At 39.3% G+C, this 16,360-nt stretch overlaps 1 protein-coding gene across 1 annotated transcript in view; it reads right to left on the bottom strand.

Annotated features, from left to right (window-relative positions):
- RABEP1 (rabaptin, RAB GTPase binding effector protein 1) overlaps positions 1 to 16,360 on the bottom strand; it is a 47,087-nt gene that overhangs the window by 14,623 nt on the left and 16,104 nt on the right. The window contains exons 2-8 of the mRNA XM_048324309.1: positions 14,319 to 14,447; positions 12,219 to 12,422; positions 10,851 to 11,011; positions 5,319 to 5,432; positions 3,912 to 4,047; positions 2,950 to 3,128; positions 1,883 to 2,008 (exon numbers count right to left, since the gene is read on the bottom strand). Coding sequence (XP_048180266.1) covers positions 1,883 to 2,008; positions 2,950 to 3,128; positions 3,912 to 4,047; positions 5,319 to 5,432; positions 10,851 to 11,011; positions 12,219 to 12,422; positions 14,319 to 14,447 — 1,049 coding nt within the window. The remainder of the gene's footprint in view (positions 1 to 1,882; positions 2,009 to 2,949; positions 3,129 to 3,911; positions 4,048 to 5,318; positions 5,433 to 10,850; positions 11,012 to 12,218; positions 12,423 to 14,318; positions 14,448 to 16,360) is intronic.

The following is a 16,360-nucleotide window of genomic DNA, read 5'->3' as shown; positions in this document are numbered from 1 at the left end:
AGACAAGCAAGGACACAGTCACCTTCCATACTTGAGGCAAGATGCTTCCCCTGAAGAGATGTACTTGCAACATCCCTCCTACAACCATAGACTACACAACAGAAGGCAGATACTCCACTTCCAAAAGTAAATTCAGACATCTTTCATAAAACAAAAAACTTTGCATTAACACAAAAATAGACAGAGAAAAATATAGTTAAAATCTACTCCATACTGATAAGTTAATGTTGTTCTTGTATTTCTTTCTTCTGCTTTGAATGTCTGAAAAAATAGCAAAATATTTTCTTTGCAAGATTATTTGTACATAAAATAAAAAGAAGAGGGAAAAGGCTGGGCTTAGACACAAAGGTTTCCTGGGGAATGCCAGCACCAAAAGCCACACAGACTGTCCTGTGATGTGTATCAAGCACATGGAGCCTCTTGATCTATTTTTGTTTTTTGTAGCACTGAAAAGAGAGCAGTAATGCTTTATTTAAAAAGCATATGACTGCTTTCAAAATATCTTCCAAAATATTATGCACTTCTGCTTTGCCATTAGACACATAAGGAAGTAACACTGGAAACCAGCCTCTTGAGAAAAATTATCATTTCTGAAATAGGTCCAGAGACCAGCAGGCTGCTGGCACTTCATGTAAGTGCTTGTAACCTGTAATATATATATATATATATATATGTATATATATTGTACTACTGTTTTATGACTGTTGTAAATGCCTTGTTTTAATCATTTTTAGGTGTAATATTTATATTTGCATGTATATACAAAAGTTCATAATAAAAAAGTCGAGAGAATACACACTGAGGTAAAACTGCATTTTCAGGCTACAGCTGTTCTGTGATAACCAAAACAATATTAAAAAATCGTCTGTTTGCATTGCAAACTGCCCAACAGAGAAGAACTTAGAAGTCAAATTATGAGAAGTTCTAAGAATTAATCAATAATCTGATTGATTACAACATATAAAAGACATTCTGAACAGCTAAGAACATTATAAATAACAAAACCAAACACATACAACCCCAAAACACTCTGACAATTATGCTCCTTCCCAAAATACAGATTTTCCATTATTTATAAGTCTTAGAATTAAATAAATGTTGTGAATGATAAAGAATATGCTATGAACTGAGATTAAAGAAAACATCAGTAGATAAACTTTTGTTCCCCACCAATGTGCCTCATTTGCATATCTGGACACAGAAGATACAAACAGTATTTGAAATAGGAAGTGACTATAGGATAAAGGGTAGAACTAGATCTCAGCTACATTCAGATCCCATGATTCTGAACAGTTATAAATCCTTGATAAAAGTAAAGCACAGACTCTAGAATTCATATATAAAAGTATATACTTTGATAAATAAACCAGGCAGAACACTGGCTCACTCTTCAAATTCTCAAGTCTCTTGAAGGTTAAATAAGCTCCTATAGCACAAAAACTTGGTGGGTTTTTATTAATTTTTCCTTAATTTGGCTCACAAAACCAAAATGGACCCTGAGAAATGGTAAGTACAGAATTCAACAATTTGGTTAGCAAAGTAGCTACAACACTCTTGCTGAATGTTCAGATGTAATTGGCTAAATCCTGAACATTTAGGTGTCTTAGAATGTGCTTAGAAATCCCAAGAGAATCTACCAGCAGTTAACCTCCAGAATGCAAAATGTAAATTAGCATTTCTAATGGCACCTCTCAGGATGGTGCAGTATTGTCTTCCAATACTAATATAGGGATTTAGAGATTCAACTGCAACTCCAAGGATTTTTTTATTGCCTAATAAGATTAGAAGCTTCAGAGAATAAAGGGCTGTAACTTTGCATTTGTATTTGCAAGGAACACCCTGAGGAATGCCCATGTGCAAGTGAAAGATCCAATTGTTTTACCTCTTCATTAGAGAGCTGGGTAAGGGTTTCTTCAGGGGCCAGAGAACATGAAGCTTTTGTTTCATCATCTGAATCTTTTTGCTTCTCTTCCTTTCTCTTGCTAAGCCTTTGCTGATCATCTTCTTCCTAAAAATCAGTGGCCAATAGAGAATACATAGAAAATGGGATTCAATTTTGCCATAGTAATCATGACATCAGCTTTCATGATAAACTAAGCTATAAAGAAGACAGTGAAAAAGATTATTTCAGTTAAAACCCAGTGTTTAGCACATAAATGTTCTTTTAGTTAATAAATATAGTGTTCATTTCATAAGGCACCCAAACTGACTTAAATGAGAACTTACTTTGCAACTTTAGTGGCCAATTCATGTTCTAGAATGATTTTATTCAAAAAGCATATTACCTAGATCAAACCCCTAATTACAGGGATTACCAAGTAACAAAACTAGCTGGTACACTGGCTATTGTATAGAATATATATATATATATAAAATATATGTACATCCATAAAGAATTCATTAACAGCCATTACACGAGCGTGCACATTTATAACAAAACGTGAAACAAGAAGTGCTTGATCACTAAATGACGGACTGTAAGGAATCAAAAAAAAGACATAATGGATCACTAAGTCATAAGTACATACACAATCACTGGCATAAGATAATTCTAAATGAAAGTCTTAATTTATGTCTAGGATATGTACTGGAAGACTGAAAAAACCTAGAAAGAAGTGAAACTTGCTGACATCCTTAACCCAGATGTTTTGCAACACAGATGACTAGTTCTTCCTCCAAGATTAATTTCTGGATATTCTTCCCTTTCTATTTAGCTATTGGCAACATTAAAGTTCCTACATACATCAATATTAAAATATTTGTCCAAATGGAGCCTGTTGTAACTGCCAGCTGTCATTCAAAGGGGAGATTTCTGTTAAAACTGTCAGTTCCCATTTTTTGAGCTATTACCACACTTGCCTCCAACACGTGATTTCCATACCTGTTACACCACAGTAAACCTACAGCATTACAAAAAATGAAAGGAAAAAGAGGAAAGCAGCAGGTAACCTGATCCTTTTTTTTCAGCTCTTCCACCTGCCGGAGCTGCTCCGAGGTGAGCACGATTTCCATCCTCTGCATGTCCCTCATCAGCAGCCGCTGGGACTCCAGGAACTGGTCATTGGCTTTCTGCCACGTGTGTTTCAGCTGGTTGTGCTGCTGCCTCTCTTGCTCTAGGAGATGGCAAACTATGCAAACAGAGAAAAAATTCTTCTGAACCACAAGTGTTTAAATATCTTTTCCAAAGAGAAGCATTTTCAGGAATAAAAGTAATTATTGTTATAATCAAGAACAGTCAGGCTTCGTTCAACAACTCTTTAGGATAATAATGTCTTATTTCAAATACCATTTTCTTAATTTCCAAACTCGGCTCATGATTAGGGATGTATTACTGACAGTTCAAGATTTCCCAGTGAGAAGACTAATGCCTCAAGTTCATTCACGAATTCTAATAGTTTTGGGGTTTTTTTAGTGCTGGGTTCAGAAGACTGTCTTCTACATCCCTCTTTACTTCAGCAGCAGGTTCTGGTTTCCAGTCCTCTGCAGTGACTCTGGGCTGTAGTGCCCTACATGGATGTTTGCACACTCACTCCAGCACTCAGCACTGACAGACCCCAGGGAGCCAGGTCTACACATTATGGAAATAATGCTCATAATTATGCACAAACACACACCTAAAATCACTTCAGCAAGAATGAAGCTCACGATGCTTTAAGAACTTAGCAGATATTCAACAACAAGCCTTGAGGGAATGAATGACTCTGTTGTTTTTCTGTCATAAGGGAACTCCATATTCAACTCTTCTTCAAACATTTTAAGGCCCTTCACATTCATAAGTGTTGCTTCCCTCTCCCAATTTCTTTTAATCAAGTTCAAGTAAGAAGTGATAAAAGAATTAACAGCTCCATTGGGTTTTGCATCCTCGGTGGAAGAGACTCAAAGGACTATTATTAGGTAGCTATTGGGTATACCTTCATGCAGCTCCTTCCTCAACTTCTCTGCATCTTCTTGCAGGACTGATTTTTGTGTGTTGAGAACAGCCACGTACATCTCCAAGTCTGTCCTACATGACTTCTCAGCTTCCAAATAATGGTTCAGTTCTTTAACCTGAACAAGAAGAGGGAAATAACCAGCTCAGTGGGGGAACACTCTCAGACATTTCCTTCTTGTTAGAAGTTACAGTGTTGCCTGTTCAGGTAATGTACAGGTGCTGAAGGACCAGTTTATTTGCAGAAATCACAAATATTCAACTACCAGTGTGTGTAAGTAGTGCCTGTATTTACTTCTGAGTAAGTTACTCATTAAAAATCTGCTAAGTCAAACCTACCAGTGTATCACAGCTGTAACAGCTGGAACACAGCAGCAGCAGCACTGACCACAGAGATGGTAAAAAGGCAACTATCTCGGGAAAGCAGGCAGTGAAGTGATCCTTTAATCAGTGCTGATAGCCAGGAACTAAATAGGTGATAAGTGCTGATAAACCAAGAACTCCTTAGTTCAAAATAGAGTAGTCATAGTAGTCCAAAAAAATGATTACGAGGCAAAGGAAAATCTGTCAACAAAGAGCAGTTATATCAAGAAATACTGAAGAAATATATTTGGATTTTTTTCTTCTTGTTTTTTTTTTAATAGCAAAGCTAACAAAGAACTGAAACGAGTGTCCTGCAGAATCTCCAGTGAGAACCTTTTAAGACAGGGTTACATAAACATCTGTCAGATGTGATGCTTGGAGAAAAGGATCCCATCTTGGAACAAGGAACAAATTGAAAGATTTCGTTACAGCACTATTCAGTTTTATGGTTTGCTGAGTCAGAAATCACAGGAGGTTTTATCTAAGGGGAAACCAAAGCCTTCAGGCAATTCCTAACTGGCTCCACAGAGCTGCTGCTCATCTTCCTCAGCACAGCACAGGATGCACTGACACCAGGCCAGGGCTCAGGACAGCCTTGGGCTGTGACTGCCACTGATGGTGGGGACAGCTTTCCTGCCCTAGGACACCAAATCTTCCATCTGCTAGCCTTTAAAGCCTTTGAAATGGGAAAGTCTGACTCTGTGGCTGCAAATGTGACAATAACCTAGAGGCCAGGTGGTTGGGAGAGGTGCAAAGCAGGTATTTTTCTAGAGCTTTTTCTATTACTAGTAGACCTGAAGCTGTGCACTTTACTCTAAACACGGATCCCCCACACACACTGCAACTCTCAAAACAGAAAGATGCAGAAATGTATATAGGCCAAACATGACGTTTGAGCTACAGGAGACAAGAGGGGCACGAAGAGTTTCCCAATACACTTTTTTCTCTCTTATAAAATTTGACTTGTCTGCATCAGACTAGCACATTGCAAGATATAAATCAGGATCCAGTTAGAGCTCCACCTCACCTCTGATGCTGCTTTTATTTTTTCTTCAGCTTCTGCCAGTTTCTCCTTTAGGGCTGCAATCTCTTTCTCCATGGGCATCACAACCGAGCGCAGCTTCTCGGCATCTTCCTGAGCCTGAAGTTAAGACAATAAATTGTAATAAATCATCAGAATTTTCACAACAGTTCCCATTACTGGAGACATTTAGAGAAAATCTCTACATCAACAAAAAAAGCTGACTAAACTTCCACTTTCAGTGCTCATCTTACTGCTATTCATTCAGTTCAGCAGCCATCTCTGTGACAATAGGCTGATACTACTCCATTTACAGAAGGCAACTAAATTTTAAATCTATGTATGGGTTAGGGCACAAATATCTGTTTTAAAAGGGAATGTTAGCAAATCGATCACTCTTGATATCTGGGAGAAAATGTATGGATCAAGCACTTTAAAAAATGTGTGCTTTTCTGTTATTAAAGGCCTAATTGTCCCACAACCTCCTGCCACATAGCACATATGAAAAAATCCCAAAGAAGTGCATGATGATGTACTGACCATGCAGTTACTTACTGAAAAAGTTAAAAGCAAATGGAGCTGCACAGTAATGGCTAGTGTAGCTTAGTTCTCTTTTAGAAGATCACTTTTCAACTTTACTACTGACACAGCATCAGGTTTTGGTGTTACTGTACTGAATATTTCAAACTATATATAGACAATTTATCCCATGATTATTTCAAAAAGTAGTTCTGAGAAGATCAAAGAGCAACAGATTAGAGGACTGTTTCAAGGAAAGGGAAAAAAAAAAAAAAGGAAAGACAGGTAAAAATAGCAAGAATCAAAATGAGAAATAGCATTCAGGGTTCAAATCCAGAACTGTACATTAATGTGTGGCCCTGACATCCCCATTTCTTAAATGCTCTGCCTTTCCTCCATGGAAAGTCTGCACTACAGACTTTCCAAGTGAAAGGAGCAGCTCCCACAGACTCCCCAAGAGCCAGCAGAACACTCAAATACTCCCTGCAGTAAAACTCTTCAAGGCACAGAGAATTCCAGCATTCTCATTCGGGCTGGCTTTGTGCACAAGGCTCAGAAGGCTCAGTTGTTCTCTGTCTGTTCTCTGGAAGAACTCAGCAGGGGAGGGAGGGCAGGGAACTGTGTCCCAAAGCTGAAGTTTCAAAAGATGACACCTTTCATAACCTCATCACCAAAGACAGACAGTAAAAGATAACACTCATGTCTGGTTTTAAAACTAGACTAGAATGCAGGCTTTAGAGGTTTGACTCGTTTGACTTTCAGTTTCTGGTGGGCTCATTGACAACTGTATTCAGAGCAAGACTTTCAGGAAGAGAAATAGAAAATATTTTTAAACATCAAAGTTTTCTAACTTAAAATTAATAGACAAAATATATTATTGAAATACCTGTCAATTATATAAAACACTACAATTTTAGAGCTTTACAAAAAATTCTGAACACAACACAAAATTAAATTTCTTTATGTTTCATTTACTTCTGCTACATTTTGTCACTGCTGGAGTACCAATAAAAGCCGTGAGGAAAGCAAGGGACGTCACCCGGCAGTGAATTCAATAGCAGGGACATGTGACTGTCACACACACACCCAGACCCTGCTGCTTGCAGCCAGCAACTCAACAGTCACATTTTTCAAACAGATGGGAGCCGGAGTTCCACTTCAGACAGTGCTTTGTATTTCATTTATCATATCAGTTCTGTTCATTTAATGCTACCTATAGCTGTTTTATATGGACTAAATATAACCCAACATTTTCTGGAGTGTTGAAGATGTTCTTTTCTAATTATTCATGATAACTGCAGCAATATTTCACTGCCAGCCTGGTTTCAGGTGGCTCAACACAGAATACAGAGCAACAAATGTGCCTGTGTTGGAACTAAGCAGTTCAGAGAAGCAGTCAGAAAGTTCTCTGAAAGCAAAACCAGACTGAGAACAGCAACCAACTGGAAAGACAAAACTGTATCACATTCCACATACAGGAAAATTACTCCAGCTTTTACTGCTTGGTAAACAGAGCTGAACTTTGGCACTGTGGTTGCAACATATCGTAAGGATCCCTATTAAAGGTCAGTGTGATCTTGAGCTAAACACTCAGAACAGCCTCTCTCTGCTAACAAAAGGAGTGCTGGGCCCTAGGTCTGCTCTTGGACATAAAAAATCACTGAGACTCCAAAATCGAGGTTAAAGCTCCACTCAAACCTTTCAGTAAAATGAGAATATCTGTTGTGCTGTAAAATGCTACTTAAAGATACTGTCACATGTGGCAAGAGGTGTCACAGCATCAAATTTCCTGTGCAAAGAGGTGTTATTCAGACTCTTCCAGAGGTGTGATCCTTAAAACGTTTATTTCCTTCTAGCTTTTTATTAAACTTAGCTTGGTTGTCAATGGCCACAGTTTTACACATGATCAGCTCATCTCTACTCATTCTTTAACCAAAAACCAAGCACCCAAACCACTTCTGCCGCAGCAAAACCTGCTGTCCCCAGCACAGGGGCTGCAGAACACACTGTGAGGGACCTGCAGACCACAGCAGGAATATGACTCTGTGGAGAGATAATGCTAAAAATGAGTCCAAGTCATTTTCAGAGGAACAAACACCTGACAGGAGAAATCCCAAGTAACATTATACCTGAGCTTGTTCCTTAAAAATGAGACAAGCGGAAAACACACAAACACAATTCAAAGATTTCTCTTTAAAGCAGGACTAAACCATTTAAAAGTCCTCTAAATTTATCCCACTGTTCTTCACCATTACCAACAAAAATAGCTTGCTGTAGATCAGATTTTATGGCCAACTCTGATTATTGTCCCCTTCCAATTTCCCCTCTCCTGACTGGAAGCACACTTCCTAACAGGAGGCTTGTCCTCTCCTGCTTTCTCTGCACACAAAATACCTGCTCTGCAGACTTCTTCTACTCAAAGTTTGACACAACTGTGCTAAGAAGAGTATTTATATTCCTCACAGCTCCAACAGCAAAACAGATCCTTTCTTGAACAGAAAATGACTAAAAAAAAGCCAAGTCAAATTTTGCCAGTGGCCAAAGTTTGGGCACAACTCATCTCCACCCAGTTGTGGTCCAGGCTCAGCCCAGTCACTACTCAGCAGTGAACGTGCAGGGAAGTACATGCTGCTGTGGTAGATTGCTTTGAGCTTCTGTGAAAACAAAAAAACCCAGACCTACTTGGTATTACAACCCAACAGGAAAATAGATTTTTATAAATCACCAGCAAGTTTTCTGAAAGATTGATCACTAAGCAGGCACATTAATCATTAGGTCAAGGTTTCTACCTTTTTTGAGTTGGGAAGGGAGATTAAGAATACAGCTATAAAGTTTTCTTAGAAATCGTTGCTTTATGATAAAGAACACACAAATTCTCTACAGAAATTATCAATTTGCAGCCTGAAATATATTTACATGGAAAAGCAAAACAGCTGCTTCCAGACAAGGACATGGGTTCCACCAGACATGCTCTTTCTGACAAAAGAGAATGTAAAGATGAAGTATAAGCATTGCTGGCTGCAAATGCTATTTTGCATGAGGAATTGATCACAAGTCTTCAAATAACACATCCCAAGTGACCAAGAAAATTCCTCTTTTCACACTGACTGCTGACACATGAATATTCATTATTTTGCTGGCCAAGCACACCTTTTTATGGGCTTCGGATGTTTGTTTGTTTTTAGGTAAAATTGAATGTCTTTTTGCTAATTTTGATCTAATTCCTAGTCTCCTTGAGGAAAAGCCTCACTGGTTTAATAATAACAAAGAAGATTAAAACCTCATGCAAAGCAGTTTAAACAATTATTTCAAGCTGCACTCTGAAAACCAGATTTCCCCCTCCCCCTCCTATTACATAAGGTACATGTTCCTCTGCTTTACAGGCCTACAAAGTTTTCCAATCTCCTATTAACCAGAGATTAATAAACTGATCACCTTTTCGTTTAGGATCACCAGAGATATTTAATTCCCTTTTAAAGGACTGTAGTTGAAAATGCTATTTATCTGCTATGCTAAACTGCTCTACTAAAGGCACTGAGTTTAGGTGAGCTGTGCTGCCATGTCAGCAACTTGCAATTTCAACGTACATGATTAGTAAATTCAGATTAAAAATCTAAATCAGTTGAGAGAGATTGTTTTCTGGAAGTGCTTATTGGCATTTAGTTGGGAGTGCAATGCCAGGACTTTTACACTATGAACCCTTCATCTTCTGGGTTGTTTCTACAAGACTCACCACACTGATCCAGTTTTGAACCTCCATTCAGATTCAACCAAAGTCTTTTTTTCCTTAATAAGACTAAAACATTTTCTTAAAACCAGTGTATGTCTTACAAATTCAGTGGGATTAGAACAGGCTTTGCCCTGACTCTTACCTTTGAAATTAGGGCTACATGAAGGGCAGTCCCACTTAACACTGACAGCATTAATGCAGCAACAACCAGCAACAGTCATGAATCTCTTTCTAAGTCTCAGAAAAAGAATTCCATTTTGCAACACTAATACTGATAGCTTGCTACAACATATTAATAATAGCTAAAATGTGCCTCATGTGGAATGTTTGTGATATTCCATACTGCATTCCTTCTGCTGACAGCAAGCAGGAACAAGGACATGCAGTGATGTGGCAGATTATCAGATCTGTTAGGCTACTCCTTCATTGAATGTAGGTTCAATCACTACTTTAAAATTGTCTTAGAACACCTTGAAGACCAAGGTAAGCCTGCTGAGATGAGAAATTAATGAAAATGCAAGTTATTATAATAAAAAAAACAAAGATTATAAAGCACTGATCTATTATGACGGGTTCAATTTCCTGTCCTTGTCTGAAAGGAAACACATCAAATCTTCAACTTCAACCTTCTCGAAAAAAATGAAAATCAAAACTCAATACAAGGCACCTCAATCTACTTCTATTAACTTTTCTTAGTTCATAGAACTTAGATCTTTGAAAACCTACAACAGTATCTGTCCATACTCCAGAGCAATTATTTTTCATCATCTAGAGCCTGTCGTTTTGTGACAGCAAGGTTCTGTACTTCCTAGGGAGGCAGCAGTACTGAGGCTTACTCTAGAGAAAGAGGAAAGACATCTTAGGTATTCTGAGGTTTTTAATGGGTACTTTAAGTTTTTAAGACCTGGCAAAAGAAATAAAGGTACAGAAGTGTAAAGGAAACTTTATAAAACTGCAGTCAATCCAGGAAAATCTAAAGGTGGTTTTACTTGAGCTCATTTGACACTATGGCAAGTGACTTTACAAGGCTACTTGTTTTTACGAGCTGAAGGCAAAACATTACCATCTTCTCAGGTGCAATTCTCTCACTGAATCCACATAATTAGGAACAAAACCTTTAAGGCTTCAAATGGATTAGGTCATGATGACTTCCATGAACAAAGGCTAGCAGCTGGCAGGAGCAGGCTGTGTGAATTGCTGAAGAATTACAGCAGGCATAGGAATGAACCCATGTGTGACCCCACAGGCCTATCTTCGAACAGAAACTGAGGAACTCCATTCCAATGTACCTTTTTCATTTCATTTTCTAGGTTTTCTTCCTCCTGGCCTTCGGAGAGTCGCCTCCTTAACTCTGCAATTTCCCGCTCCATGTTTTCTCGGTACTGGTTCCACTGAGCTCGCTCTTGCTCCATCCTGTGGTGATACTGGAGCTCATAGTCACGAACAGTCTCTAGAAAACAGCATTTTCAAAACTTATTTTCAATGTAAGTTAAAGAACAGAGCTTTAGGAACTCCATCTCCAACCACTCAATGATTTACTATAATTAATCAAAAGTAGGACAACGGTGAGCTCTCCCTTCCCTTGGACTCCTTCCCCAAAACCCAAATGTAAGTAAAAAATCGAAAGGAACTGAATTTCAATTAGTACCATCACCAGAACACAAAGAAACAAGCCCCCAAAACTGTGCAACTCCTAATTTCAAGGTAACATACATGACTAACATCCTGTTTAGCAGCACATTTTGTACCTCCAAGCACATCATCCAAACAAATGACCATTAAAAAGGTACTCCAAAATGCAAAGAAATTCAAACTTCTTGCATAGCTTGCATTGCCCCAGGATTAACACTACCCCTCTGAGGTCAGGAGCTGTCTGTGTTTACACAGGGACAGCAGCTGGCACAGCTGAGCCTTAATCTAGGTTCATGTATCTGTGTAGATCATAAGTAAGCAGACATTCATGTACTCAATATACAGGAAGGTTTGTCTGTTCTGGGTGAAAAGCATAATGAGGTGATGGAAAAACTGCCCAGTTTCAGACTCAGGATAGAGTGATCCTGTTTGTGGACCTTTAAGAAAACAGACATTTGTGGCAATAGTCTGTTCCCAGGTCATATCCTTTTGTTCATTCACTTTGTCTCAGAAATGTCAACAGCTGTGCAACATGCAAATATAACAAGGAATAGATCAGAACTATCCAGAAAAAAATCACCCAGGACTGAGAGAGCAGCATGTGCAGTCACTACCCTGGGGGAAGGCCCATGTGAGTACTGGAGAGACACCTGACTGTGAGAGCAGAACTGTGCTCACACAGAAGGAAAAAAGAGAATCATGCTGGCAGCTTAAATCTGTTTTCAGACTTGTCAAATTACAGGCATCATACTTCTCTTCATGGAAGGATGAAGTATCACACTCATAGTCCCTCAAAAATGCTTTGCATATACATGAGGCTCCCATGGCCATGAATTCTAAATTCTGTCCTCAAGTTGACAATAAAAACCCACTAAGCTCCTTTTCACAGCCTTGGGAACTATCCTTCATCCAGCCCTTCAGCAGCTTTCCCAAGCCATAACAATTATCCATATTCTGTGGAAGAGCAGACACAAATCCCTAAAGACACCAGGGTGGCTGATCTCAGCAGCTTGCCTGGCTGTTACCTTTCATGATAGCCTGGAGTGAAGCCACTTCTTCTTGCCACTGCCTCTTGACCTCATCGATGGCCTCCTGCTTGGTGGTCTCTGACACGGTGGCTATGGCCTTGATGTTCTCCATTTCAGCGTGGGCTTCCATCAGCTGGGTCCGCAGCTGGCCCAGGTCATCCTGGGCTGCCTGCAGCACTGCATTCTGTCTTTTCAGGTCCTCTGAAAGGAGGATTACATACATTTAGCTTGATTATAAGTTCAATCTGAAGTGTAGCCCTAGTTGCTATGGCAAAGAACAGAAGGGAGTGAAGGAAGCACTGGTATTAAAACATCTACCTGTGAGGACTGAACAAATGTTGGCAGGTATCTTCAGGGAATGCTATTTCTTGACTTTGCTTGCCCTTGCCTTTTATTAAAGAAGTATCTTCTGTCACAGATGCAGACACAAAGCACACACTAGATGTAATTAGGATCAATATACCTGATGAAAGCGGACTGTGCTTTTCATCAGCTCTTATTATTTAACTCATTCTGGTAATGAATCTGGAAAAGGAAAGAACAGACTGGAAAACAGTTTTTCTCCCATTTCTGGCACTGACTTGGTTCTCAGTTTGGATGGAACACTTCATATTTCTCGAACAGAAACACTCCGTGACCACTTTGGAGAGCCCACATAAGAAAACTATGCAGCCTAATTTGCCCTTTACTGAAGACTTTGGTAAAACTGAGCTTCTACTAAGAAAAGGGACACATTCAATGGAACTCCCACTACTTCTCTAATTGTTGCAACTATAAACAGAAATTAAACTAATTTTGTATTATCCTCCTGAGTTCTCAACTAATCCAAAACAAACAGATCTGGAAGACGTGTATAATTAATTCCGAAAGCACTAACACAGAATATGTGTTTTATGCCCACATAGCCTGTTTCAATGGCAATCACTTTTAGCAGAGACATCTGGCCAGTACACAACCCAAACCAAGCTATCTCCATGTATTTCCCTCAGGGTCAAAAAGCTGAATCAATCCTGGTGCTCTCGCCCCCAACAGAGAATATGGAACCCAGAAATAATCAAGTACTTAAAAGGACATTAATCCTTGTATTAAAAATGAAGACTCTGCAGCCATTAATATTCTTAGTTTTCAAATGACAGTATTAAAGATGGGTTCAACAGCCCCAATGCACATTTAGGAAAGGGTCTTGGAGACAAGGAGGGAAAAGTGTTTTGGGGGGGTAAAAAAAAGAAAAGTAATTGCTTGTCTATTCTCCTCTGGTGCCCTTTCACTTCAGTACACATAAAAGTTGGGGTGTTTTTCCTTCCTCTATCACAATTTATTTTCTATTTTTTGACCATACCAAAATGGGAGAATTATTGCTGATCTCATCAGTAGTGTCTTGTATATAAAATTTCCTTTCATCCAGCCTTAGAAACACAAGTAAATAGGTTTGCTGTATGATCTGATCTTCATTATGCCTGTTGTATTTCTGCTCTCATAAGCTTATACAGCAGCTGCAGTCTTAATGCATTATGGTTTGGCTCTGCTTTCATATGTTAAAGACAGGAAAATCATCAGAATTAGAAATAAATCAATCTGGCTCTCAGAACAGCTATCTCTACTCTCCAATCCTTCATCAGATATTTGAGCTCATACGGTTCAAATTTTCCTATAAATTGTGTTATTGAAATAGATGCCCTTGGCTGGTATTAAAACTTTTATAACATTTGCCTGCTTACAGCCTACCTCTGATGGAAATTTAAGACAAATAAATGCTACATAAAAAAAAGGCCACAGAGTACAAAGAGCACAGCATCCAGGCTACGTCTTTCCATTTAGCAGATCAGCTCCTGCTCAGAGAGTGCACCCTGAATTCAGGAAATTAGTATTAAAACTCACTGCTGGTGTTTCTGCATGGACATCAGTTTGCTCTGGCTCCTGTCCATGAGGCAAATCTTTGAATTTAATTCTAAAAGTTCATTCTAGGAAGCTCAGTAGCCACCTATTGAATCTCTTACATTCTTGTTATGACTGTTTAAAAGACTGTGCTTCGTACAGGGATTATTTGAAGATGAAGTTCAATAAACCTTAGAATAATTCAGAGAATTGAGGACTTACCTTCCTTAGCCAGGTATAACTCCTTAAATTTTGCTCTCTTTTGATTAAATTCTTGCTCAAGTTGCTGCTTTGTGCGCAGAAATTCTGCATTGACCTTTTCCAATTCTGCAACCCGTTGTAGAAGAGCATCTAAAAATAAAGCAGAAGATAAGGTACATCACTAACAGTTATCCAGACATCCCATTCTCCGAGGCTGAGGTTTGGGGCTTACTCTTTTTAAAATATCTTTACTTGTTAGCTCTGCTTTTGCCTCATGATCATCAGGAAAACTAGCCAGTCCTTTAAGGAACAAAGGAAGGTAAGTTTTCTTCAACTGTAGCACCAAATTCTAATTAAGCATCTCTGGGGAATTAGAGGGAATGTGGCAGGGAATTCTGCAGAAAACAGTCTTCCAAAGAAAACCACAATTTGGTATATACAACATAGGAAGAAATAGAAATAATTCTGGTAATGTTTTTTTTCCCCTGGGAATTTACTCACGAGGCACAGGGAGTGTGTGAGGGCTGAGCAACAAAGCAGCAAGTGCTCAAAGGCTGAGGTCAAAAAGAAGTGACAGCAGCTCAGCCAACAGCTATGAAAGGGCAAAGCACAGGAAACCCTGTAAGCCAAAAATTAGGTGCCATTATGAATCCAGTCTTCAGTTCTGCATGTTAACCAAAAGAGGAACCAGATTACATCTAGAGAAGTTTGCTAGAGGATGACCACAATCTAGAGAAGTAACTGATTGTAAGATCAAACTCTCCTCATTTCCAGCAGGTAAAAATCCCCAAGGGCACACATACATCACGCTGTTTTCCAGAATTTACCATATCAGCCCTTCATCTGGTGCTACAACGAAAGAAGGAAGAGTAGGAAGACTACAAAGACTGTTACAACATGCTTATTATTGAAAAAACCCCATATGATACCACTGTATGATGCTATAAAGACCCCATACAACCACCAACCTATCTGCATGTACAGTATCAACTTCTTTGCATCTCAAAGATCTGCTGTAGGTGGCAGTTTTATCTTGCACACCTCAGAATTCAAATATGAAACAGAAATAAAGGACAGATGAGCCAGAACAAAACCCATCTCCCTGCTGCAATGCACTGGGGAAAAAAATGATCCTCTAACTGAGCCTCTATGTGTTCTGCAAAAGCATTTTGTGGACATGTTCCAACTCTGCCTTGCAAAGCTGAATCACTTCAGTTATAGCCTCTATATAGCACAGACTAGATACACAAAATATTGATCCATCAGAGGTGTTTGTGTATCCCATCCAACACCTCCCACCACGATCAAGTAGTGAAAACACAATACAAAGACTATGAGACTTCAGCATCAAACATTTAGACTCACAAACAGCTGGAATCAGCTCTACAGCTTGCAGTGGTAAAACGCTGGATGGGCAATGCCACTGAGATGGGAGAGTTATTTTTGGTACCAGATGACGGAGAGTAAGAGCAGACACAAACAAAAGGACCTTTTAAGAGCACAGGTATGTTTTGCTGGTTATAAGAGCTTACGATGTTACAAAATACAGCACTTAATCTGTTCAGTTCTGTACGGAATAAAAGATACATGCATATATAGGACTGATGAAATTTTAATGTTGCTTTTTTACAAAAATCCTAAATTTGGCTTTTTTATCACCTTAAATACAAACACATAGGTTTTTCTGGCCAGCAACCCCCATGTGGGTAGTTCAAAGCCAACTGCCCAGGAGTGTTCTCCAGAAAATGAAAGGAACCTGCAGCAAAGACACACTGAGAACAAAGCTTCAAGTGAGTTCAGAGAGTGCCTGGATCAAAACCGAGGACAAAACAGCACACGTGGAACCAGGTCTGTGTAGGAAAAATGCTTCCCAAGGTGAAAGGGTTGCCTTTGATCTCTTGCTGAAGTCTTGCAAAGGGAAAGGCTTTGCCTGTGCTTCCACTCCCCCCAGTCCCGTGCAGGGCGATGCAGAGCCACCGTGGCACCTCCTGCTCCACACCCCATGAACAGCCATGCTGACCCTAAGGAGCTGGCTTTGAGCTCAGCTCCAGCTCCTCAAGGAA

This window comes from Corvus hawaiiensis, chromosome 20 (assembly GCF_020740725.1).
Source record: "Corvus hawaiiensis isolate bCorHaw1 chromosome 20, bCorHaw1.pri.cur, whole genome shotgun sequence".
Lineage (NCBI taxonomy): Eukaryota > Metazoa > Chordata > Aves > Passeriformes > Corvidae > Corvus > Corvus hawaiiensis.
The sequence above is the reverse complement of the archived record's forward strand: the minus strand, read 5'-3'. Positions and strand labels throughout refer to the sequence as shown.